Genomic DNA, 26,629 nt, shown 5'->3' on the forward strand with positions numbered 1-26,629 from the left:
CTTCCTCCGCATACCTGAGCTGTTGTATGTGGATGTTTGAGTTTCATTTGCTTCTGGCACTCGGGCAGCTCCTTGCAGAGTCAAACTACTGTCGTATCCAGCCTTCCGCTGCTTGGGGGCAAAATGTCAGGAGAAGACCAGATTTCACTCTTTTGCACCATAAAAGGCTCTTCAGGGATAGAAATCCTGAGGAAAACAAGCCCAAGTGCTGGAAGCTGCCTCGGCCAGTTGCACCGCAGGAATCCCAGGCACGCACCCGAGCTCTGGGGGTGCGCGGGCAGGAGGCTACCGGCAGCGTCGCAGTGCCGATGCACGCCCTGCCTGCGATCCGCCCTGCAGAGACGGGCGGGAGAGCAGTGGTCAGCGCGGTCAGCAAACCTTCCTCGTCCCGCGCTCTGCTGCGAGCGCGTCCAAGGGACGGGGCTGCTTTGCAGCTGCTGCCCTGCCTGCCTGCTCGGTTTGGGCGTTCCAGCCAGCGCCGTGGGCGCTGCCAGCTATTGCCTGCCCTGCTGCCTGTCCTGCCTGCCTTGCCCTCCTCAGCTCCCTCCCGAATCCTCCCGGGTTGGCAATCCAGCCACTTTCCCCATTGTGCAAGCGGCTGAGGACATTGCCTCCCCACTGGCTGAGGGAACACCAATTTTGGGGCAGGGGGGGTGTGTTAAAATCTTTTTTTTATTATTATTTTAGTGAAAATTGTTTGCCCTGGAAGCACGTTATCCTGAACGGCCCCTCCCAGCTCAGCCAGCTGCCCCCTCACCCGAGGTAAAGCCCCCAGACATCGGGCAGCAGTCGGGGCATGTCCGTGAGCAGCGCTGCGGATCAGCTAATGGGACGGAGCTCATGGAAGTTAACATATGATGAATCCTCCCCGCGCTGCTGTCACTAGGGAGAAGAGTCATCTTAGAGTGCAGCTTCTGTGGCTTTACTCCTGCCAGGGGGTAACCACAGGGGGACGTGGGGGTTACCAGGTGCCGTATGATGTCCGTTAGCAGTGCCCTGTACTGCTGGTGCTCCGGGCTTCCGTGCTGGGATCCCAAGGCTTCCCGTGGGAGCTGGAACGCACCTCTTCCCGCAGTGCCAGGTGAAGGCACCTGCTGCGTCCCTCCAGCATCCCTTTCCCACCCTCTGCCGTCTGGGGGGTCCTTCGGAAAAATGTCAGGGTGGGTGGGAAAGGCAGTGAGGTCCTGGGATCGCAGCTGGGACATCATCTCCCTGGTGCGTAAGTAGAGGAGCTGGCTCGAGGACAGCCAGCCCCTGTGAGGAGGGGACAGCCACCACCAGTTAAAAGCAATCCCAAATTGTGTAACGGCTGCCCCGGAGTTGGGTTGGTGCCCAGCAGGGTGCTCTGCACCCCTGTGTGCTCGGGGAGCAGCAGCACCCCAGGGTGCTGCCTGTGCAGTACGTACTCACCGGTCACGTGGGGAGGATGGTCCCACTGAAAGCAGGGAGGAAGAGTATGGAAGTGGTCAGCTTTCATCTCTTCAGAACAGATTAAAATAAAGTAAAAAGCGAGAGGAAGGGCGGGACCAGATGCAGGGAGAACCTTTGATTCTTTTGAAAACTGTAGGCTCAGTAGCCAGGCAGCTCGCACAGGAGATTTCCTTCTCACCAGTGCTTTTGGGGGACAAAATTAGTGTAAATACTGCAAATCCCTAATCCATCCCACAGCAACAGTGTCTGCTGTGGTCTGCCTCTGCATGGGGTGGTGCTTCCCGGTGACTTGGACCAAAATCAATGGAGGGACTTGGCCGTGTGTCCTGCAAGGCACGGGTCTGGCCACGCTCTGAGCTCATTTGACAGACATACGTCCTGTAAACAACACGTCATATATATCTGCCAGATGTCCCGGGATCGATAGGAAAGCAAGGTGTAAGAGGCAAGAATGGCTGCTGTGCTTCACCTGTTTATCTTCAGACGCTGGCCCCGCAGCCTCTGCACAGTTGGGTGCTTTATGCCTGGAGAGTACAACTAAAAATGAATACATTTATTTTTGTTTTTAATGTTGTATCTTTAGAGGTCCTGTGATACTACTGCTTGGATAGGTGTCTGTAAGCGTTTTGAAATGTTAGGCGTTAATTCCTGTTAACATAGGGTTTACTCATCGCGGTGAGCCCGGGCGCTGCGGTGAGCGCTTGGCGTCAGAAATCACATCAGCGCGGCTTTCCCGGCAGCGGCACGTGGGCATCGTTCACGGTGTGAGTTGTTGCCTGGTTTTGAATCTTAAGTTGTTTTTCTGTCCGTACCCGTGCCTTTGGGGCACGTCTTCGCTCTCCCTTCAAATAACAGGAGTGCTTGATGGCTCCCGTATCGCTTTCCTACCCTCCCCTGCGTGGCCGCATTCCCGGCAGCGCTGTCGCCCTGTGCTCAGCATTTCCAGCCTGCGTGGCCGGGCGGCAGCGAGCGTCTCCTCGGGGAACGCGGGTGTGTGGTGCAAATGACGTCCTGAAATCACTGGAGTCAGCAGAGCCTCCTGACTAAATAAGGGCAGGCAGAGCAGGGCTTTATCAGCGCTGCCCGAGTGCGACAGCTGAGAGCCGAGACCGTGGCAGCCCACGCTGCTGGAGCCCGGCCGCACGCTTGCACCGATAAGGTGCTTTATTTGGCACGACTCTGCCCCGGCGAGCCGCTCTGCCCTCCCTTGCCAGGGGTTTATGCCACTGGTGAGGAAGGTGAGCAACCAAAGTGATGTTTTCCCAGCGCTCCTCTTCGGTGCGGCACGGCGTGTGTCCAGGGCTGGGCTGGTGGCCATGGTGGCCTTGGCTGTCCTGGGGCTAGCGACGCAGCTCAGTTTCCTTGGGGCAGACTGGGCCTGGGATTTTCCTGAAAATCCCAGTTCACACCTGGGGTTTTCAAGTCTGTTGAACCCCCATGCTCAGACTTAGAGTTTTCTCTGAAAGAGTTTTAGGATTTTTTTTTTTTTTTTAAATATCCTTTTCTTTCTGCTTTCCTTGGGCTTTTAAAAAGCCAAGGCATGGGCATTCCCAGCCCCGTAGGTCTGAGGCCAGGATGCTCGTGGCCACCCCACGAGAGCAGGCAGCAGCGCTGGTTCAAGGACTGCCTTGCCGGGCTCCCCGCTTGGGAGAGCAGCTGATCCTCCTCTGCTGTACCAGCTTCGCCATCTCTTTGCTCCGGGACTGCACAGCCCCGTGTGATGGATGGGGGTGTAACGAGGAGGCAGCAGCAGGCAGGAGATGGGCAGAGCTTGTCCTGGCCCCAGGTGGGATATTGGCTGCGATTCACCTCTGAGTGGGAGCTGCCAGAGAGACAGGGGAGTTGGCAGCAGCATTTCTGCAGCTGTACGGTCAGACACCAAAGATGTCACAGCCTGATGTCTCAGGCAGCTTAAAAACTAGGTGGGTGCAGGTGAAGCAGGGAACAGGACTACCCCGGCTTCATTAAAATCCCCCCCAGACTCCTCGCGGGGTGCAGGAGGAGGCTCACGCTGAGCAAGGTGCAGCCACACCTGGAGGTGGTCGAGTGGCAGGAGCCGAGGGCAGGTCCTCGACGGCTGGGTATTCTGGCTGCCCCGCAGTGGGAACGAGCATCTCGGTGGTTCCACAAGGCAGGGCTCGGGGAGAGCCAGCGTGCATGTGGACAGGGAGAAATGAGGGTAGCCATGTGGCTCCTGCCATAGCTGGGTGCCAGGGCACAGCAGTGAGGGGATGCTCCTCGGTTCTGTTCTCCCAGCAAAGACAGCAAAGCTCACAGAGCTCGGTGTGTTTATAAAGCGGATAATCTTGTTTCATTCACTCCTGGTTAACAGAAACCCAGTTGCTGGCATCTATTTCCGCACCAACCGAAGCCCGGGGCTGGGACTCTCCCACTTTCTGCGCCACGCTAGAGCCAGCAGTGCTCGCTCCTTCCCATGAAACCAGGCGAATAAAGACCTTTTCCCCTTGCAGCTCCTGAGCAGGCGTGACCTCCTCCACGTGGCTTATCAGCACAAACTGAGGTCAGTATCCAGGATAACCATCCACGGGGAAACCTGCCTGGCTTGTGCCACCGTGGCCAGGACCACTTTGGCTTGGGTTTCCCTGAAAGCTCTTGGAGCAAGAATGCCCCCGGCTGCCTTGTGCCGTGGCGTGCTGTCACCACGCGTGGTTTGGTTAGGAGAAATACTTCCACCCGAGCCTCCCCAGATCAGGAGCTCAGGGACTTTGTGTCACTCGCGTCTTGGAGTGGAGGTGGGGGACAGCCAGCTCCTGCCCCAGAACCAGGGCTTGGTCTATACAGCCTTGTGGTCGGGGCTGAGCAGGGCTGGTTTGGGCTTGGTTGGGCCGTGGTTTTTCGGGTTTTGGTGCCCCAGAGCACCAGTCTCCAGCTCTGTAGAAGTACTGCTGTTTCAAACCGCAGCCTGACCCTCGTCCCACCCCAAAAGGCCCTTGGGCTCACCCACCTTCTAGTTCACCCATGCTGTCACTGGAGCCGTGCAGGGAGCGGGCTGAGGGTTCGGGTGAGCCCCTCTCTGGTCCTGGTCCCACACAGGCATGGGGACAGCGAGCGCCAGGGTTCGGGTCCAGTGCCAGGATCACACGCCTGCCCCAGCTGCAGGACCCCCACGATGTGTCCCCTGCCCCGTGTGTGTAGGGCTTTGCAGGCTGGAGGGGTTTGGTGCTGCAAGATGAGTGATGGCGTGATGCCTTCACCCCTTCCTTTCAGCCCTTTCCCAGAACTGCCTCATCTCCAGCCCAGGCTGGCTGCTGCTCCAGCACTGACACATTTTTGGCCCGCCATGCTTGTTACGCTGATGCGTTTTGACTCGAGGAGGGTGCGCACGGCTTTATCTGTTTTCCACCCGCCTCGCATGAATTTCCTTAGGCTCTTGCATGCCCTATTAGGGTAAGAGGGAGCATGCACTTTCAGCAGCTCTGAGGAGAAAGCATCTGTTGGATGGCAGACTGCTTTCTCCAGGGCTTCCTAGATCTTTGGGGTTGAAGTGGGGCTGTGGCTTGCAGGGATCCGCTCAGGAGGAGCAGAGTCAGGATGGCAGGACATCAGCCCCAGGGATGGGTACGACTCAGCTAGCTGGCCAGGCAGGGAAAATGGAATTAATGGGTTGTTGATTCTGACCTTGTGGGAAAGCCTTATCTCAACAGCTTACAAACTCAGAAAGGGAAAAATGAAGTGTGACTTTAATCTGCAAAAACAACTGTGGAAAATGGTAGTTTCTGGTTCAATTGATCTGCTGCTGTGTGGAGCAGGAGGGCTTTGACTCCCATCCAAATGCTTGAAATCAGCCGGCAGGGAGCCCGGCTTTAAAATCATCTGATTCAGTCAGGCTTTGCTCAGAGGTTATCGTCATTTCAGTGGAATGTGAAATAGGCTTATCTTGAAAACTAAAAAATATTTAAGTAAAATGTCCAATTTAAATATAAAGCCTGAGATATGGAAACCCTCCCTTCTCCTGGAGGAGGTGCATTTTTTTACAACTTATCCTGGTACTGAGCCAGAGCCCTTTGGCTTTCTGAGTCCAACTTTTTGTCGTTCTGCTCCTACGAGGCCTGCTGAGCCTTCAGCGAGCACCGGGAGGGACCCGGCGTCCCACCATCTGCCTGCGTGCCCTCAGCAGCCTTGGGTGCAGGCACAGAGGACATGGGTGCTGCAGCCCGGGCAGTGGGCTGGCAACCCTCGCAGCTCCCTGCTCCCTCTCTTGTTTCTCCTAGACTTCAAATCTGTGAATGTCAACTCGAGAGACCTATATGGCTAGAAGAAAAATACTTCTGCCTTAAATTTCGATGAATAATTTGGCTTCTGACCAAGTGCAATATTTTAAGAAATCTGCCTGCTTTCATTTCCTAAAATAAAAAAAAAAAAAAAAAAAAAAATCTGCTTTTCTTTTTGACTGAGGAAGGACAAAAAAAAAAAAAGATAAAACAGATACTGTAGTTCCTCAGTCTTTTGGCTTGGTGAAATCTGAAAAACTTGCTAAAACTTTTCATTGAAAAAACCCAACAATCTTATAGAGAAAACACACACTTTCTGACCCATTTTTCGTGCTGGCAGGGCCGGCAATCAGGTAAAACACACTCTTATTGTGGATGCTGCCCGCTTGGCAGAGCTTGAGGCTGGACGGGAGCTCCTCGGTCAGGCTGGGCTCCCTCGAAACAAATGACTGCTGCAGCCCTGGTGTTTTCTTGGAAGTGGGAATTCGTTCCCCTGGGCAGGGCAGGGAGCAGCCCCTGCCTGCTCAGTGCAGGTACAGGCAGGGAGGCAGGAGCACATGGGGGACAAAAGGCTGGAAGACCCTGATTATGTGTGTGCTGTAAAGAAATTTTGATGCACTTCTCGGTGGGATAACCTGGCTGCTTTGATCTTGCAGTGGTAGCTAATTAAATAAGGGTCTCCAGAGCATTACCTGAGCCCTTCGGTAACGGTGTGGTGGAAGCTGGAATAAATCAGTGGCGTTTGTGCATAGTCTGTGCAGCTTTGGGGTCTCGCTCCTCCGGGCTCTGCTTGATCTGCACCAGGGCAGCACGGAGGTGAGCAGACCTGAAAACCGTTGGGGAGGAGGAGGGAGTCCCGTTGGCAGCTGCAAATTCCCCCCCCCCCCCCTTTTTTTTTTTTCCCCCCGAAGACATCTCTGTGGATGCTCTCGTAGCTGCTCCCAGTCAGGCTGTGCTGGCAGGACGGGCTCCGGCAGGGCGAGGAGCTGCCTGTCCTGCCCGTCTGGGGCCAGTGCAGCGGCCCTGGGGCCATGCTGTCGTACTGGTGGCCGGCAGCCCCTTGAGCCGGCAGGCTCTGGCTTGCACCGCTCCGTTTAGAGCCGGCTCTGGGCAGCTGCCGGCTGGTATCCGAGGGCTGCAGGGGAAACGGGGAGCAGCTGCGGTCTATGCCGGCCCCGCCGGCTTGTCGCAGCCCACGGGCTCCCGTGCAGGGTGGCACGGCCGAGCCCTGCCGGCTAGCTGCCCACCTGGCCTCGCTCGGCTCATGGGGCAATCAGGGCGGCGGCGATTAATTGAGCAAATCTCCCGTACGCAGGGCCGGGGTGTGTAGGTTGTCTTCTTATTGAAGACAGCTGCAGATCTGTCTGCTGTAAGATTAATATCACTTTAACTGTTCCGAGGGGAAGTATCCCTTGGTGAAAGATGCAAGTGGCTCTGAGCTATTTAGAGCTGAGGATAACATTTCGGTATTTTAAAAATTCACCAAGTAATCATAAAGGCTAATGCTTGCTGAGCTCATTAGGTGGCAGGGAGCTCTGCCAGGCCTGTGCTCCTGAAGCACTGCACGGAAAAGGATGCTTTACTCCTGGCTGAATGGCCTGCTCATGCCCTTTCTGTGGAAGGAAGGAGAAAAGGTCCGAATTATCCAGCTAAGTAGCCTGAGTGTGTACATAATGTCACCGCTTCTGTGTAAGTGCTGGTACCATGAGTGAAGAGCCTGGGGCATCTCATCAGCTGGCTGCAAGGGAAGGGAGGCTGGAGGGCAAAGCTGCTCCGCAAGGTCAGGGTGCTTTCTCTTTTTGGATTTCTTTTGCAGTGGTATGGAGGTGTTTCCTTTAGGAGGCAGTTTGTGTTGATTTATGCTTAATTCACAATTTAGATCACATGTTGCAGATGCAGAGTCCATAATATAATCAGCAAAGACTCATGCACCCCAGGGATGTCGGTGTCTAAGCTGAGTGGGTATGTGCGTGGGTACAAGTGATGGAGCAAAAAGAGCAAAAGCAGGGTAAAAGGGACACCTGGCTCTCAGGACAGGGCACCCGTGGGGTAGGACTCACAGATGGGTTTGAATGTGGGCAGGGAAGGTGGCACTAGCGATGAACTGAAAAGGGATATTCAGTCCCATGGGCTGGTTACAGGCCAATGAGGGTAGCAGTGCTTTGCTGGTATCTGTGTGCGCATGGAGGCAGAGGGAGAGGCACAAAGGAGATGGATTGGGACTGAGCAGGGAGAAAAGGTGCTCCTGTAGAGGTGACACAAGTCCAAAGACGGTGTGGAAAATGGAAAAGCCGGAAAGTGTCTGTCCTGGTCAGGTCATAGAATTATAGAATGGTTTGGGTTGGAAGGGACCTTTAAAGGTCATCTAGTCCAACCACCAGCACAGGTCTCTGTTGGTTAGGTCTGTGTGTCCTTGTCCTTTGCAATGTGAACGCAGAAGGGACCACGTTGCCATCAGCAAAAGCACTTCTGCAGCTTTCCCTGTATCCCTTTTGAGTGCTGCAAACATTCCTGCCAACACAAACCGTTATCTTAAGTTTCTTCAGAAGGACAAAATGATGCCTGCTAGATACTGCAGCAGGAATTAGGCTGGGGGTGGAAAAAACAGTTTCCAGGAGAGGGGAGTTTAGCAGAAGTCTTCCTTCCTAGAGCTGACTGATGAATTTTATTTGCTTAATGACATTTTTTGCAGCTTATTATACTGAGAATGACAAGAAAAAGGTGTTCAGTAAGTCCTTCCTCAGGATTTGCTGAATCAATGGGATGAGGAAAAGCCAGGACAGTGCTGGATGGATCTCTCTTTCCCTTAATAAGCAAATGTGCAATAGCTTGGGCAGAGAGCTGAGCTCTTTCCCTATTTCTAGCCACAAGGTCATTGCCGCACCTGCAGGCACCCCAGCCCTGTCTGGTATTTGCAGTATTCTCTGCTAATTCCAATCTCATTTGCAGTCTAATCCAATGTGGATGTGCAAAACCACATAAACTGTCCAAAGAGCTGGGCACGCTGGCTTGGCTTTGGGTCTCACCTGTTAGCATGGTGCTCAGCTGCAGCTCGCATATCCACAGGGGATTTTGGTAGCAGTCGGAGGAATGATTCGGGCAGTGTTTCTGGGAGATGGCCAGGAAGGGCAGGAGTGGTGCTCTGTCCTGCACCAGTACAAAAACAATTAGAGCCTTAGACCCGTGCCAGAGGAGCAAATAAAACACCAGATGCATTTAACCCTCCCTCTCCCACCCATCGAACCGGGGTGCGAAGCCTCCCTGCCCGGGACGGCCCCAGAGCAGCCGCCGCGACCCCGCCGGTGCTGCCGGGAGGCAGCAGCAGCGGGGCTGGGACGGGGGCTGCAGGCGTTGCCCACATACCTCCCCTCGGCTCGGTGCGGGGCTGCTGCTCCTCCTTGCAAAGAATTCACCAGAGCTATTTTTAACGGTGCTGCCCGAGAAGATGGCTCAGGGTAAAACTGGGAAGCACTCATCCCGGGCAGTACTGCCTCGCTTGGGAGGGGGAGCACCGGCACTGGTTTGTAAAGGCCCCTCTTTGTATTTCTTGCCCCCAGTTGGACAGGTTTAGTGTTCATGGTTTGTTTTCCAGCACTGCTTTGAAAAGGGGCTTTTGAATTCTGACGCTGGGTGCTATAAAATCTTTGGGCCTCTGTTTCAGTTTCACCCCACCTCCTCCATCTCCAGACTTTCTCCTCTGCTGGTTTTTGCATGGGGCTGCTTTCTGCAGAGGTGCTGGGAGCTGACAGCACAACCAGCAGTAAAGAAAAAAGTGTGGCCCTGATTCAAGTGCTGCCTGAAAAAGTATCAAATTTATATGTATGCAATAAAAGGCTGGCATTTTCCTTCTTGCAAAAGCTGATTCTGGTTTTTGAGCAGATCTTACCATGGAAGAAATTTTAGCTTTTATATATTTCATTGATTTCATTTGACTAAGAGCAGGCCTGAGGAGGACTTGGGGGGTGGTGGTGGACGAGAAGCTCAACGTGACCCAGCAATGTGCACCTGCAGCCCAGAAAGCCAATGGGGGGTGGCGAGGCCCTGGCACAGGTTGCCCAGAGAAGCTGTGGCTGCCCCTGGCTCCCTGGCAGTGTTCAAGGCCAGGTTGGATGGGGCTTTGGGCAACCTGGGCTAGTGGAGGGTGTCCCTGCCCATGGCAGGGGGTTGGAACTAGATGGGCTTTAAGGTCCCTTCTAACCCAAACCATTCTGTGATTCCTGTCTAAGGTTTGAAGATCACCTTCCTGACTCCCTCAAACCTGCCTGAGCTTTTTTTTTTCATCACCGTGCCTGGCAGACCCCAGGCCAGGGGCTGGGAGAGGCTTTTGTGCTGCCGGGTGTGCGCGCTGACCTCTCCCAGGGTGGCTGGTATTTGTCTCCTGCTTTGCAGCCGGGGCCAAGTTTTGCTCCGCGTTGAGCTCCCAGGCACTGCCAGCCGTGCAGATAAATAATAGATTCAGAAATACTCTAGGCAAGTTAGCTGTTATTGTTATGGCTGGGGCCTTTCCTCCAGGCCGTGCTTTGTCACGGTGTTACTAAACCCTCGGTGCAGCTTTTTGGAGAGCTGCGAGCAGCAGTGCCTTCCCTTTGTGCCCCAGGGATACGCAGCACAGCCAGGGGAGCTGGGGAAGACACACTTAAAACACCGTGCCGTGTCTCCGTAAGCCAGATGTTCATCACCTGGCGGTGCGTCGGGGTGCTAGATTCGGAGCTGCAGCTGCATTGATCTCAGTCCCCCCAAATCAAGCATTTCTGGGCAACTTTGCAAGCAGGGGGACAATAGCAGAGGTCAGGTGTGTCCTGCTGAGTGATGGAGCCGGGCAAAGCTGCTGTGCAGCTTGCGTCCCCAGGGCAGTCGGGGATCCCACAGCCATGCCATTCAGCTTGCCGTCACAGCTCTGAGCATGGAGCTTGGGAGCTGCCCCGTGGCCTGTCTGGCCTCGCACCCCTCCGTGCCCAGGAGGGCTCGTTGTAGAACCCCGCTAGCCTGGGGGCCATGGCGGCTTGCAGCGATGGCTCAGCCCAGCCGGCTCAGCTCCCCACCACCCTCAGCAGCCTCACCACAACCTCTGCAACCCAGGTTGGGGTCTTCCTGGCATCGCCACCTCTTCACCTGCAGAACTCAAGCCCTACGCAGCTAGAGAGCATCCAGCAGCTTCTCTGGAGGAAAGGAAATCTCCAGCAGAAGAGCGTAATTGGGAGCTGCCTTGTCACCTCCAACACCCCCAGGCTGTTCGCCCCAGATGCTGGGGGAAAGCCGAGCACGCAGGGGCCATCTGCACCCGTTTGGTAACACATCGGCATGAGTCTGGCTCCATCCTTACTAGCAGAGAGAGCAGACCCCACATCCAGTCCACTTCCAGACTACTTTTTTTGGAAGTCACCTTTAGGAAAGCATCCACCTGCTCGCCAGGAGCTGCCGGGGCTGCTCCCACAGCTATCCCCAGGCTGGGGATAGCCTCTGCCTGGCTCAGTGAAGGGCTGAAAGGGAGGATTTTATCTCTGTGTGGTGAATTCCATTCTCCAAGAGCAGCAGGACAAAGCCAGGGGTCGGAGCACATCCTGCTGGGGTGAAAAGCTGGATCCTCACGCTGCAAACTTCAACCCAGGGCCGGCGCCAGGCAGGCTGTGCTCCCCACACGCAGCACACCCAGCCTGCTCTGGTCCCCCAGGCATGGAGAGCACAGAAACATCCCCCTTGGCCCCTGCCAGATTATGGTGGAATTAATCACGCTGATTATATGCTACCAAAAAAGGAGGTGCTTTCTCTGTTCAGAGCCGCCTCGGACCTCCTGCTTGCGAGCAGCGGCTTAAAATTGCTGTTTTCTGCCTCATCATGTCTTGTCTCTGGGTTTTTCAGGAGCTGTAATAATTTTGGTTAAAAAGACCAAGAATGACAGCAATCCCAGGCAGCTCAGCCTGCAGAAAAAGCGGGGAGATAACGTGTGAGTGTGAGCAGGGAGGTGAATCGTGGCTCCGGCGGAGCAGGATGTCGTCCCAGGGCGAGACAGGCTGAGCCACAGCAGCTCTGCACCCTCTTCTCTATCGCAGGGCCCTGAACAGACTTTTCGGCTGCCTGTCAAGTCACACGGTTGCCTGTATCGGTTGGGATTAATGCCCTATGATGGCTCTTTCCCTGCAGCTATTCAAAATGGTGTGTGCGTGTATGTATGTGTGTGTGTGTGTGTATGTGTGTATGTGTATATATATATCTGTCTTCTGCCTTCTAAGTGTCTCAGAACAGCATTTCTATCACCTTTTCATGCATCTGTCAACTATTCAGACTGACATTAGTCTTGTCTGCATACTGCATCTCAGTTTAATGGGAAAGAATTGATCCTGATTTCATGACTGACAGTCCAAAAATTCCTCTGGAGCGTTTTCACTGCATTATTCCTCACTTTTTGTCCTAAAACCAGATACCAACCTGAGTCTGAAAAGGGCTCATCAGACACCGTAAGACCACATTAAAGGTTGTAATTTGTAGTGAATTTGTGTTTGAGGGCTGCTAACTGCTTATCTAACTGTCCACACAAAAATATGTGGTGTTGCATGTGCAGCCAGTGTATGCTCCATTATGTGCAGCAAGGGAGATATGGGGACCCTCAGCAAACATGATAGTGAGATCACGGGGAAAGCAGCTCCCCGTAAGCCCTGGGTGGAACAAAGCAGCTGAATATACGGTGCTTCACCCTCCCTTATTTTTAAGGTGTGATTTTGCTGTTTGAAGTCAGCTCCTTCCCAGACTGTGAGCAGCTGGGCTGCAAAGCCAGCCCTGCTTTTAGCGTAAAGATCACAGGGCCCCGAGCGCGAGGCATGCAAGGAATATGACAGCCAGCCAGCAAAATAACTCTGACAGCCCTATAGCTCTATGGAGCAAGGAGTAGATGTGCTGGGGAGGAATGGAGAGGACTTGGGGAGCCAAACTGCAAGGGAGGCGATAGCTCTGCCTTTCCTAGCACTGATGAGGGCAGCTCCTGGGCTGCGGTGAGTAAAGTTGCCCCTTGGACAAGCTTTGAGACCTACGGGAGAAACATTTGGAGTAAAATGCATCCAGCATGCTGGGCAGGAGCACACTGCCACTGGCGAGGTGCAGCAGCTCAGGGCTGGTGACAGCACAGCCGTGTTCAGCAATCGCGTTGTTGTCCCCTTATGCTCTGAAGATGCGTGCGACAATGCTTCAGGCATTCCTCTGCGCTAGGTATCAGTCTTTTGCAGCATGGTGAGAGGCTTGTTTTGCAGCACCTGCTGCCTCGCTGCAACACAGGAACATGCTCGTGTTTGCAAATACACCCGTCCTGTTTCCTTGTGCGGCTAAGTGCGACCTTCACACCTTAGCCTTGTGCAGCTGTGCCCCTGACTTGTTGAAAATCTGATCTTTTCTCCTTGCATGCAGGGTTTTTGGGCCGAGTGGACACACTCTGAGTGCTGTGTTGCACCAGATGGGCTGAATTGATTTTGTTCCTGGATGGGGTCTGCTGCTCGAGCCAGACTGATCTTGGTTCCGATGGTGCTCACTATCGTCCCCTCTTCTCTCCACAGGACAGCTCACGCCAAAGCCAAGGCTGAAGGGTCTGAGCAGGCAGCTCAGGCAGCTAACAACGAATCAGGCATAGCCAGGATGATGGCCAGGGAGCTCTCCCCAGACTTCTACCAGCCAGGTAGGAAGGATTTTGCAATTTCCTTGGGCAGTCTGTTCAAATGCTTCACCCGCTTTATAACTCCACAGGTTGCCCTCCTGTCTTTCTTTTGCACAAGTTCAGCCAGGCCCCTGCCCTGGATGTTTTGCTGTCCTTACACCACTGTTTTACCTGCTGGAATATGTTACTGTAGCCTGGAGGAAAAACCCACAGTCCCTCAACTTCCCCTGTGTTTCTCCACATGCTGAAGCCCTTGCAGCACCAGGCAGGGCAGGCAGTGAGCTTAGGTCTATTTGCAGCTTTCCTGTAGATATATGCTTCGTGGCTTTTTCTCGGAACGTTGCACATCATTGACTCACAAGACTCCTGTGGGTCCCCACACTGCACCAGGGTATGATCAGACTCAGCTAATTAGGGGCTGTAATATCCCATAAGAAAGTTGCTAATGCAAAATACTACTTCCCTGATGCCCTATTTACTTGTTAGCATCGCTGCTGATTATTTGGCTGGGAAAACACTTGGGAGGTTCTTTCTGTGAGACCAAGCACTGAGGATTAGTAGATAGGAAGTGTAATATTAGAAGCAGCATTGTGAATGCCATTACCTTTCCCTGGACCAAGTTAGCTAGAGATATGTTCTTCCTGGAAAGCTTTCCTTTCCAGAGAGGGAAGGTAATAACAGAGCAGAAAACAAGGATCCACGTGCCTACATTTTTATTTTGTCTTTCCAATTATCCGGCTTTGTTACCTGGAACAAGTGCCCCATGGCTGCTGAGGCAGGATCACAAGGGACCATCACCATGGCAAAAGTGGGGGTAGGAGCCAAAGATTGACTCTGGCTCAGCCAGACCTGCCCCCTGCTCCTGCTCTGATTTCGGTGCCTCTGGGTCTCTGGTCACCCCGGCACAGGGCACGCGGTGGGACAGGGGAAGGGCTCACACCCAGCGCTTGGCTGGGGAGAGTCATGCTGACAGATTTGCCAAAATTCCCTGTACTCCCACCTTGCCCTGCACCTACTAGCTGGGAAGATGCTGTGCTGGAGGGCTGCCCGTTCCTCCCCGCAGCCCAGCGAGGCCCGTTGGAGCTGGCTTTGAGTGGGGAACCACCACGGTGCCTGGGCATGGGTGTGAGCCAGCGTGTGGCACTTCATTTAACAATAGCTAAACGTCGCTTGATCCTGACATAAGCCCCCCAGCTGCCACTCACCGCTCCATGTTCACCCGTTGCACACTGGGGTATTTATAGCTCAGAGGCAAATTCCTGATGGGAGGTTTTTGACATCTAGCTCGATTATTTTTTCCACCCATGGCAATTGAATGAGACAACTGAAATGGTCTCTGCAAAATGCCTGCAGCAGCCTGGCCTCCACTCCTGGCTCCTCAGTCCTCACGCTGCTTTCACGTAGGGCTTCGCTTCGGTCCTGGCCTCTCTCAATGGCCTTGTGAGCCACTGACGAATGTTCTTCTTCTATGATTCTCTTAAATCTCTAAATTCACTAAGTGCACAACAAGACGAAATGTCTCTTCTTGCACGGCTGCACTGACAAAAGTCCGCCCTTGGATTTTGCTAGGACTTGGAGCTGCTGGTCGCACAGCCGGGAGAGCCCAGCGGTGTTCAGCAGCTGCATTTCCCCCTGCCTGCCCTGGGTTTGGCACAGGGCAATCCTGCTCCGCAAGCCTGACCTCTCTAACAAGTATTTAGCCCTGGGTTTTACTTAGGATATTAACCCTAATAGCTTAGAGGAGGGGGGTGTAAGCCAAAGCCCTTGCTGAAACGTTGTGCTGGGAGGTGAAGGTGGGGTGGGGAGGTGAGGAGGATCGGAGCTGTGTGGTACCCGCCAGGCAGTTAGGTTTTTCTGGTCTGAGTTATTCAGGAGGAGAAGAAAGCAACGGGAGAGAGCAAGGAGCCTGGAGCTGCAGGCAGCCTATTTTGAGGAGTCTGAACAACTGTTCAAATGGCTTCCAAATAATCCACTTGCAGCCAGAAATAAATGGCCCTGAATGGGTCACCTGCTGATTGACAGGAGCGTGCAGGCAGGGCAGAGCAGCTAAAATCAGTGCCCTCTTTCTCCCCACTGCCCCCTCCAAGCCGAGACTTTGCCTGCATGGGCAGGAGGTAGCAGCGTGCAAATCACACTGCTGATTTATTAGAGGGAAAGAAGAGCACCAGTCCCAATTTTCCGACCAGGGTCAAGTCTGCATTAGTCCTCAGGGTGGAGGAGACGAGGGGAGGAACCGTGAGGTAGCTGGGGACAGTGCAGCTTCAGGGTCTGTGCTGGTCAGGAGCACAGGGCAAGCCCTGTACGTCTGCACCCCTCAGCATCACTTGAATTCAGCAGAATGAGGCCAAACCCACTTTCAAAAGCAGGTGATTTGCTTTCAAACAAGCTGCTTTGCAACCTCACGCTGCCCGTAAGGAGCGTGTTGTTGTTGTCGCTGTCGCTTGCTATGAGCATTGCGGTGATGTGTGGGGACCCCTGTCCCAGTGCAGGTCCCAGTGTGCAGAACACTGTGCAGGGTTGTTATTCCAAAAGATACTCCCAGTAGTTCAGTGATGGATTTTGCTCAGCCAGCTGCTCAGCATGATGGGTATCTTCAGTGTCAGACTCTAGCTGACTTTCCCAGACCCTATCATCTGGGCTGCGATTTGCTTTGCAAGCACGGCCTAGGGTTAGCAAGAACTAAAGATTTAATGATAGGTGAATAATTGAAGCGAGGGCAATGTTGCTAAGAGCTGACAAGTCAGCGTGGGAGATGAGGTGAGAATGAAAGCCGAAGACCTGAGTCACCTCATGTGACGGTGCCAGGTGATTTTGCTGCTGTTGCGGGGCTCAGTGCAGAGAGGAGGGCTGTGATACTGCCAGCCCTTTTCCGCACATGAGAAATGTGTTTTTCCCGTCATGAGGGATGACAAGTAGATCATTTGAGGATCCCTGCCTTTCCTGGGGAGACTGGGCATGCCCTGTATCACTTATGAGGTTGTCATGCTATTAGACACCAAAGAAGCCACATGGAAGAGTTTCCCAGCCATTAAAAGAAAAACCCAAAAAAAAAGCTTGGATGGGAGCTGGATTCTCTTTAGACCCAGGAGAGCCTATCTGTGTGACTACAAAAAGCTGGGTTGCAGATTTTCACTGCCAGCACCCTAACCTGGAGCTCCTCACCTGCTCCTTTGGCACTTCCCAGCTGGACAGCACACGGTGGGGCTCAGAGCCTCCAGCTGCTCCTGGAGAAATCCCATCTGGAAACAGGCTCTGATTTGGGAGCAGCTCCTCTCCCAGCCCCAGTGGCTCAAGCCCCAGCCCTCTTGCAGTTGTCCCCAAACCCATCGAGGCTGGGGACATGGCTGTCAAAGGCACGATGGCGGCACAGAGCTGGGGCGGCCTGCTGTCCCTCCTGGGGCAGCTCCTCACACGAACCCCTCTCTCTGCAGGCCCCGAGTACCAGAAGCGGAAGCTGCTGCAGGAGATCATGGAGAACGCAGAACACGCTGTCAATATGGAGGAGGAAGCACCGCGGCCGGAGGGCGCCCCACCACCCCCCACACCCCCCGAGAGCCCCCAGCTCCACGAGCAGGACGAGGCCCGCCGCCGTGCCAGCCCAGCCCCCAGCCCTGCCGCCACCCCCCCCGAGGCCAAGCGGGCCAAGGCGGCTCCCCGCCAGGACGGAGCCCTCCGTCCGGGCAGCTGGGCTGAGGCGGGCGGCAGGGCGGGCAGCAGCAGCCCCGTGCCCCCCGAGGGTGAGGGCCGGCCGGCCTCGCGGGGCCGGGGGCGTCCCGCCGAGCAGATGGAGATCAGGCCGCTGCAGAGGATGGCACGTGAGCCCGACGTCGAGCTCTTCAAGGGCTACCACAGCTATGCCGTCCGGACCTCCCCAGTCTCCCCCACTGAGGACTATGAGGAGGAGCCGCTCACCGAGCCAGAGCTGCCCTCCCCTGAGCCCCGGGGGGACCCCCAGCGCCGGGGGGGCACCCCTGCCCCGCTGCAGGAGCGGGAGGAGAAGCCGGCGGCCAGGCCAGAGGCCAAGCCGGAGCCGCCCCGGGCCAAGGAGCCGAAGCAGCACCCCAGTCCCGAGCGCAGGGCCACAGGCCGGGCTGAGCCGGCCACTGACAAGAAGACTGAGGCCAGGGCGCTGGGGCGGACGGAGCCCAAGGTGGGGGCCAAGCGGGGCCTGGTCCCGGTGGCGGCAGCGGCAGCAGCAACGCAGGAGGCAGAGGAGTGCGAAGAGGTGACGTGGGGGCAGCCCAGGAGGCACCCCTGGGAGCCGTCTTTACTTTTTTGGTTTTAGTTTATTTTTCCCCAGGAGGTCAGAAAGGGCCCAGAGGGATGCCAAGCCCGTGGCCTCAGGGCTGCAGCGGGCACCCACGGGTGCCCAGAGGCTCTTTTTGGGATCCCAAGGCCTGCTGGCATTCACAACCCTGATTTTAACTTCCTCCCTGCACAAGGGCAGATACGCTTTCAGACCTATTTCAGTCCCTATTTCAAAATTTGAGGAAATCAGGCATCTTCTGATTAATTTCTTACACTTTTCTCCCCTTCTTTTCCCACCCCTTTACCAGCCAACATGGATTTGGAAAGTTGGGGGAGAAACGTAGGACAGGGAAGAAAAAGCTGAGTGGGGTTTCTTTGTTAGCTGTTACTTTTACTTTTTTGCAGTAGGGCACCTCATGAGCTGAACTGTGATATAGAATCACCAGCTGATCTCCCAGGTTTAAAATATCGTCATGGAAATTCAATTTTGTTGTTAGCAAATACAGCTGTAAAACCAGACATTTTATTAGTCCACTGCTTCTCATCTTGCAGCTCTTTGGACATGAATGATTCCAATGCGACTTTAGAAAAGCACAGTTTGGAAATATTTTGGTCTGAAATTAGAGCAATCTCATTTGGCCACATTTGTTTGTCTTAAAAATGGCAACTTTACAAACATGGGCAATGTGGGTGGAGAAAGGAGTTGGGAGGAGAAGCTTGCCATGGGCTTAGTAGTTGGTGTGCCTGTGGTTGGGGTGTCCTTTAATCTGATTTAGCCTCAGAACATGCCTGATTTAGCCTCCTTAGAAGGAGTTTGCGGGGAAGAAATAGGAATAAGAATTGATAGATATTCCACTCGTTTGAAATGCAGGTTGGTTGTTAAGTGCCAGATTTGTGTGTGTCAGGAGCGGGTGATGCTGGTATTTTTCAATAGCAGAATCGTGCTGTATCTGTCTCCTTGCCTGGAGCTGTGGTGTATAATGCTCTGTTTTGGGTTTTTTCCTTCAGGGACCTAACACAATCGTGATCTGCATGGTCATCTTACTGAACATTGGTCTGGCCATCCTATTTGTACATTTTTTGACATGATGTGCCCCTTGGACAAGGTAAGAAGAGAATGGGATTTTATCCTCACTGTGGATGTTTAGGGTTGACTAGCTTTACTGCCAACGTAAGTCATTCACAGATGGATGCCTTGGTGATGAAGATGCATGGGCATTTATTCAATAGATGCAATTACCTTGCATTGAGTGTTGAGATTCTCAGTTACCCCTTGTCTGTTCTAAAGTTGTGGAGTAATTTCAGTGAATAGTTCTTGAGTCTATTCATTAAATGATTTCCTCAAAGTTAAAAAAAATTAACTGTGTTGATTGGATGCAATCCCACAGTATAGTTTTGCTTTCCCAGTTAGATGGACATGATTCATGGACTGGGACTTCCAGTGCAAGAATGTGTGATCTTAAATTCAAAATTTGTTTTCTGCAAGAAACACTTTCAATTTGTTGTTCCGTGGCCACTGCTGCCAGGTGACTTGTGCATTGCAATGTCACTCAGCCCAGCAGGAGGCAGGAAGACAAAGAGAATGTGAAACTGTGAAATTTGCAGCTCTGATTGCTAGCTCTAATTTGCATTGCTAATGGAAGCTCTAATTACTAGCTCTGCCGTTGTTATGTAGTTAAGTTACTAAAGGTAAATATGAGCTGTGTATCTGACTGAGGTTAAACTGAAGCTCGCTCAGGTCTTCCACTTGAATTGGGATGAGGGTTTGCATTTGGATTTGGTGGCAATAAAATCTTGTGAGGTTTTTTGTGCCTGTGGGGTTCCTGCACACAGGAATGCATCATGGATTTGCACAAGATTTCTGTTGCCTTGGGCTCAAATATTGGGGAAAAAAAAAACAACATCAAGGCTGAACCTCACCTTTGGGCCTCACATGAACAGAATGCGAGAGGCACCTCCCAAGCCCCTGTGGGGGTATTGGGCTGCCTTCCCGGGGCTTTCTGGGGGATAAAACTGCTCCGCTGGGCACTGCTTTCTGTGGTCTTACTAGTCCCCGTGCATCCTGCACAGGTGAAAGCCTTGCAGACAGCCGTGATTATGTGTCAGTCATGTGTTTTGCTCACCCTTGACTCTCCCATTCCTGTGTCTGGGACAGGCGTTGCTGCTGATGGAGACCACAGACCTTGGTGGGGATTAAATCTTAGCCACCTGGAAACACCAAAGAGGAGGACTTGAGATCCCAAGGTTGCACTGCAAACATCAACCTTAAACAAAAGCGCCTGAAGATCAGTTCAGTCTCCCTGCTGCCAGGCTGTGGCTGGCCTCTGCAATCTACCAAGGAAAAGCCAGGGTTTCTGCAATTCAGCCTCCTTCTCTTCTTTGTATAAAATAGCAGTTGCCTTAAATTGTTCTCACCAAAGCCATCAACTGTCCTGTCATGCCAGAGATGAGGGATTTATCTGTAGTTGTAGGAAAACGAGTGATAAGGTCTCATGTGCACACACTGATGTGTTTTACAACTCCCTTGGTTGACTCAGTGTGAGAGATTTTCCAAAGAACATCATCCATGGCATGAAGATGAAGCAATACACAACAATCAAAATGACTCATGAGAGCCGTGCCACGGCTAGGGGTGGACAATGTCACCCTCCATGCTTGGAAGTCATCCAAAGGGACGAACAAAAAGTCTTTCCCCATCGTTTTCAACGTATGGAGGACTGAGAGGGGGAGCAAGTTGAAATTGGGCTTGTTGAAGTGTAACCAGAGTCCTGCCCATGCCTGCCGACGCGCCACAGACGGGGGCTGCGGGGTGGGGTGCGAGGGACTGGCTGATCTGAGGCTGTTGGTGTGTGTGGGGGGGTGCTGCGGGTGGAGATGGTGCCCGTTTTGGGACCAGGCGTCGTCTGGGCGCTCTCCTGCCACTGGCAGTGCTCTGCAAAGAAGTGTCTTGCAGTGGGAGACTTCCCATTGTAACAGGAAAGGAAATAGGTGTGCTGAATTTGTCCCTTTACCCCTTTTTTCTGTGAAAATGTTGCGAGTTACAAGGAAAAGGAGGAACTTAATGTAAAATACTTCTGTACACCGGCGGGTTCTTCCCCTTGGCGCGCTGGGCTGCAGGGGGGGCTCCTGGGCTCTCTCATTGCAACAGAGTGAACAGACTTTCCAGCCAGAGGATGCAGGCTGGCTGTCGTGGGAGAGGTTACGTTATTCCTGAAAGAAAAAAAGGTGCAGAGACCCGAGTGACTCCAGTGTATTTGGGTGTTAAGCTCAAAAATATACAAGAGCCAGACTTTCAGCCGTGGTAGAGTACAGTGGGGCAATTCTAGCTGCTGTTCTTGTGTGCAAGGCTTAGAGGCCTGGGCGATTTGCACCGATTCTTCCCAAAGCTGCGCCAGAGAGTGACCTTTGGAAGGAGATGTTTCCACCATGATCTGCTCTGATCCTTAGCGGTGCAAGCTTAGAACGTCGGCACAGATGAAGTTACAGTTTAGTGTGAGGCTGAGTGCTTGGACATGTTTCTTCCTTCTTTTAGGAGCAATATGTATTTTCTATCCCATTTTAAGATAACCAGAAATGTTATTTATAGTCGGTTGTGCACCTCTGTGTATCCTGAAGTCCCGCAGCACAGGACTGGGTGGGAAAACCTGAGGGACTGGAAAGAATGGGGAAGTGATGTTAAGGAAAAAAACAGATGCCCAGTCTGCTCCAAAGGTCAATCTGAAAGGATTTCAGAGATGGGGTGGCAGACAGGCAGGGGTTTACACTGACTGGAGACACAGGGCAAAACCTGCCTAATTTATCTGCTCTAATTATGGCATAAGAAAGTGAGAATAATTCAGTACTTTTCTTTGTGAACCAAGTTTATTTTTTAACCTTATTCAGCTCAGGAACGTTGCCACAGTAGCAAATACGTGGTGTTACCTGTGGGAGAAGTGAATGTGATCCCTTCCTAAAAGCCATGTGGCTGTACCAGTCCTGAGAAAGCTGTGCAGCATCATCTACACTTCCACAGAGCATAGTTTAGTAGCAATTTGCTTCTTTTTTTTTTTCTTTTCTTAAGTATAAATGTATTGCAAACCCCAGGCTCTGCTGCCTTTGACGTTTTATCTCCGTTTGCTGGCACTCACTTGCCAGTTCTGCAGTTTCGATATGCCAACTGCTTTTATTAACCACCGAGACAATTTCCGTTGAGAGACCTGAGGGGCTTTTATTTATCACTAAGCACAAAAATGGATCTTTTTCAACAGTATTAAGGTAATCTTCCCCCCCACCCCAATTTTTTATGCATGTGATATGCACTCGGTAATGTGCTTTCCTCCTAGTAACCTTCTGAGAAAAGTAGGTAGATTTGCTTTTATGTGGTGTATAAATATATCCATATTGTGCTGAGATATGGATATTTATATACATATATATATATAGCCCCTTAGGGATTTCGTTTTCTTAGATGCAAAATAACAGATTTACCTCAGACTGCATGCTTTCAAAACTGACTAGGATATTGTGTTATACTTTTCAGGTCTTACAAAGATGCAGATACATTTCACTCTTCACACAAAAATACCTTCATCACAGATTTTGCAAGCTGTTTACGACAATCTGTGTACTACTGTCCGCAGTTTTCTGTCAGTTGTTCTGCTGGATTACGTGCAATAATAAACAGTTATCTGCTCACTGTATCCATGTGGATCTTTGCAGGGGAATCTCCAGGTTTCTTTCCAGGTAGACATATTCACTCCTGTCTTCAAGGAGAGTTCATCAACATGTGATGCAGAATTTCATAGGCAGCATTTGAATGGTTTTTAGCTTTTTTCCAATATCTATTTCAAAATCTTGCATTTTTTTTGTTGATAGGGGGTACTTTGCAAAGAGAATTGTTTTCACTTACTGCTTTTTAGAAGTTTGGGGGCAGATGTTTGAGGACACCTCCACTTCTCTGAGCAAGGTCTGTGTGCTACTATCGCGCTGGCCTCTGCCAGAGGTTGCATGGGGCCAGGAGGAAAGGCAGCTTGCTGGCCCGAAGCCTGCCTGGGCGATGCAGACAGCCGCTGACAGGTCCCTTCGCTGCCTCCCAACCCCAGGGCTGCGGCCAAATTTCTTCCACGCTGTGCGTTGGTGCCTGCTCCCCCGGCACCATGGTCCTCCTGGGTTTGGAGAGGAGTGATTCTCCTCTGCCTGTGGCCCGTCCTCTTGCTCAGCTGCTTGAACTGGCCAAAGTGAGAAGAAAGCCAGGCGCAGGGGACAGGGAAGTGGCAGCCGGGAGAAGAGTGATTTATGGGGGAGGATGAGAGCAGAGCCCAGCGCCAGCCAGGGGCAGCGGGGCCTGGGGGCCTGAGGAATCCAGAGTAGTCGAAACCTTCAATCCCTTTTCTATTTCTGGAGTGTCTCACATGAGCAAAGGCGGGCTGTGCAGAGGGGCTGGCAGGGCGCAGGCTGAGCCCCCGTGGGCAGCAGGGGCTCCTCCGGCTTCTGCAGCAACAAGCAGTCTCGTGGCAGAAGATTTCATGCTCTGGTAGAGACTTAAGGAGCTGAGTTCGGTGAAATGATGGCTTTATTGTCTTCTGGGCTTGTTTTGCTTCTGGTATGGGAGGAACCAACAGCGTCTCATTCATCCAGTCTCCGGGAGGAGTCTGGGAACAGTGGGGTAACCAGAGCCTTTTGCACCTCATAAATCTCAGGCTGATGAATGGAGCAGATCTTTGGCCCATGTGTGGCAGAGGCAGCAGGGAGGAAGGTGGGTCTGCTGCTAAAGCAATGATGTATTGCTTCAAAAATATTAATAAAGGCAAAATGAAAAGCCTGTCCCTTCCCCAGGCTAGGGGGAACAGTGCTGGGTCTCTGCTTTGGGAGCTGCTGGTTTTAGGGGTAACGTCCCCCACGCTGCTCCTGGCTGAGTGTCCCCGGGTGCGGGCAGGGAGGTGTCCGACATGTGAGAAGCAGGATAAAGGCCTGGCCTGATCCTGTGACCGAAGGGCAGCAGCCTTAGCCTCCACCGATGGGAGGGAAGGTGCAATATGAGCCCCAGTGTCCTTTGAGAGTGACCTGCCCAGGCGTCCTGGGGACGGCCACGCTGCCCTCCACTGTCCTTGTGGGGCATCGGGACTCTTGAGAGCAACCCCCTCTCTTGGCCTTCATCTTTGCGTGAGAGCAAGGGCCAGAGCTGGGGTGAAGGTGGCCCCAGCAGCGAGCAGGTGCTGGGAGGAGCAGAGGGGTTACTGTGCTCCTTTCTGGCCCAGGAGCCAGGAACGGGGCTGGCTCTGCACCACCGCTTTTACTCTGGGACCCTTCCTGGAAGAAGCCAAAGTGAGTCCCAGGAGCATTAATGCATCAGGGAACAGCCAACGTTAGCAACTCCAGCAAAACATTTTCCCATGCCTGGCCACGGCTCAGCCCCCAGCCCCAGCTCTGAAAGCGCTGGCTTTCCCTTCCCGCATGGCCAAGCCAAGGGCGCACCATGCCCAGCTCAGGACTGGCAGCAAGGGGTCCCATGGTGGCCACCCGCTCCTGTCCTCTTCTGCCAGAACCACCAGCACTCCGTGGCTGGAAAAAAGTGGCTTTTATTTTATTTCTTCTGACCAGCCACCCATGCCATACCTGTGAGGACAGACAGGATCAGCCAGCATGGGAGGACAACGGGCCCTCGCTGACCATCTCAAAATTGTATCAGCACCAGGACCACCCCAGGACCTTATCCCTGAGAGGGGAAAATTTTTAAAGGCTTCCTGGCATGTGGCTTCAGGCATTCCCTTTTAGAGGAGCAGCAAGCAGCCGCCGGTACACTCACAGCATCCCCTGTCTCTATAGGAACAGCACACTCAGAGCACAATTCGCAAGGTGGTTATTAAAGAAAATTCAGCAATTATAAACCACAGATTGTCCTTAATACTTTTGCCCATCACGCGTGGCACAGGGGACCTGTGGCGTTGCAGTCACGTTCCCTCCCTCAGGCTGGGAAATTGCTCCTGATTTGGGGCACGGGCAATGCCAGCGATGCCCTCCCATCGGGGTCTGCATTTAAACCCCCGCAGTGCAGAAGTGGGCAGGGCTGGTGAACTGCTAAACTGGGAGTATTTTAGTAAATTAGAGTCAGTCCTGTGGGACTGGCAGACTTTGATCCGCTGTGTGTCACAGTGCGCTCCCCGAAACGGATGCCTTGGTCTGAAGAGTGCTGAGGAACAGAGAGCAGGCATGTCCCGTGGCAGCGCTGGCCAAAGAGCCCTCCCGATGTCTTGGGAAACACAGATTGCGAAATAAATAACTGCTGAGTGATTACATTAATATTGCTGTAGGACTATCCCCTAGGCTTTATTAACAGCTCCTTAACTGGGGCCTGCTTGAACTAATTAGTTCAAAGAAGCACCCGGGGACCAGACCGGATTGAATTCATTCCTTAATGGGTGGTCCACACTCTCTTGTGTCTCTGAAAAACTTAAGCAGTTGCTCAGCGTCCTCTTCAGTGACCTGAGTATTACTCATGTAAAGGTACCCCTATTTTAATTTTGATAATGTACTTTTTGCAGGATTGTACCCCAGAGCGAAAGCCAAGCTCTAACAGCCTGCTCTGGTTGCAGGGAGGTGCTGGGTGCTCTCGTGGTATTTTTGTCCCTTTTTTAGGGAACTGCTGGTGTTTTGTGGGTCACTCTCTAATGTGGCCCTGGCGCAGACTGGCTCCCAGGGCACTGGCCAGGACTGCAGGGAAGATGTTCTCCCAAAGAGCCATCAGCACAGCTATGCTCTCCTCTGGTGCGGTCTGGCATGGATGCCCAATTTCACCCCGAAAGTACCTTTTCCACCACCCAAATCTAGAGACAAGGTAAGACAACAACCTGACTGGGACTTAAACTGAGGATTTTGGTAACTTATTAAAACTTCTGTGTTTTGCAAGAGTAGGTGAGCCTTGCTGGGGACCCATCCGTGCACTGCATAGAGACAATTACTGTGTGACCTCTATCACTGCCTTTGGGACCAGCCAGGTTCAGGTAAACATCCTGGACACGGTGTCTCCTACACTGGACATCTCTGATGAACGCCGTGAGCTTCAGCCAACCTGTGGTTCTCCCAGCCCATAAACCTCACTCGTCCCTCTCCCACCAGCCCTCCCCAAGCTGCTGCCTCCTCCGTGCCCCTCTCTGCGCTGCTCACCAATTCGTTCCCCCTCCCCAGGGCTCTGTGGCAGAGATAGGTCCCTCTCTCCTGCCAGGGGACTTGTTTGCTGTGTAAGCGAAGAAAGAAGATGTCATTTTACCAGGTCAACAAGCACTGGAAGGGCTTTAATTAAGAAACTAATAGGTTAAATCAAATTGACGAGTGGCTTCAATGTGGTAAATTATTTGGGAGTAATAAATTCTCTATTTGGTGGCATATTTATAAACTTGCAACCTATGCTCGTGCTGTTGAGAGTAAATAAATGCTGAGGGTAAAATGCGGCATCGGATTTTACGAGCAGAGTGGGGTGTTGCAGGATATGAGGTAATCCAGGCTCGAGCTTGAAGGGGGCTCTTTGATTTCTTATAAGGAATTAAGGTTTTTATTCAGACCTTGGATATCCAGAGGAAGTTGCAGTGATGAGTTATTTCTTTTCATTCCTTTCTGCTGGTGATGTATTTCCCAACAGCACACAGCTGCCTACCCTCTCAACCAGCATCTTTTTAGCAAGCAGAGTGCTGACCTTCTGCCTCCGCTCCCACCTAAACCCCTCTCAAATCCTCCTAATGTGTCAGAATACGTGCAGGCAGAAGGAGCAGGAACTCATTCCTCATCTACAGAGTTGAATGCTCTGATGCATTTGCTGGAGATCTCGTGATGCCGGGGGAATTTATCTGCCAATTACTTCTCAAAAAATAACAAAGGATCATGCAGTTCTTGGCAGAAAGAGGAGAAGAGAACTGGGTTTTAATTGAATCCCAAGTATGTTGAACAAGAATTTCAGAACTATCAATTAGCTGTTGGCCTGGGGCTAAAATTTAATTAAGAGAATAGTCCTTTTAGGATGTCTCTGTCTAGGGTAAAAAAGCATAAAGGGGAACAGTGAAGACTGGAAATGTGATGGAGAGGCAGAAAAGATCCTGCCGGAGATGCT

At 52.6% G+C, this 26,629-nt stretch overlaps 1 protein-coding gene across 1 annotated transcript in view; it reads left to right on the top strand.

Annotated features, from left to right (window-relative positions):
- The window catches only part of JPH2 (junctophilin 2), a 33,990-nt gene extending 11,744 nt beyond the window's left edge, over positions 1–22,246 (top strand). The window contains exons 3-6 of the mRNA XM_075768382.1: positions 13,205–13,323; positions 16,734–17,527; positions 18,559–18,656; positions 19,706–22,246. Coding sequence (XP_075624497.1) covers positions 13,205–13,323; positions 16,734–17,527; positions 18,559–18,639 — 994 coding nt within the window. The 3' untranslated portion in view covers positions 18,640–18,656; positions 19,706–22,246. The remainder of the gene's footprint in view (positions 1–13,204; positions 13,324–16,733; positions 17,528–18,558; positions 18,657–19,705) is intronic.
- The last annotated feature ends 4,383 nt before the right edge of the window (positions 22,247–26,629 follow it).

The sequence above is a fragment of the Balearica regulorum genome, chromosome 16 (assembly GCF_011004875.1).
Source record: "Balearica regulorum gibbericeps isolate bBalReg1 chromosome 16, bBalReg1.pri, whole genome shotgun sequence".
NCBI classification, from domain to species: Eukaryota; Metazoa; Chordata; class Aves; order Gruiformes; family Gruidae; genus Balearica; species Balearica regulorum.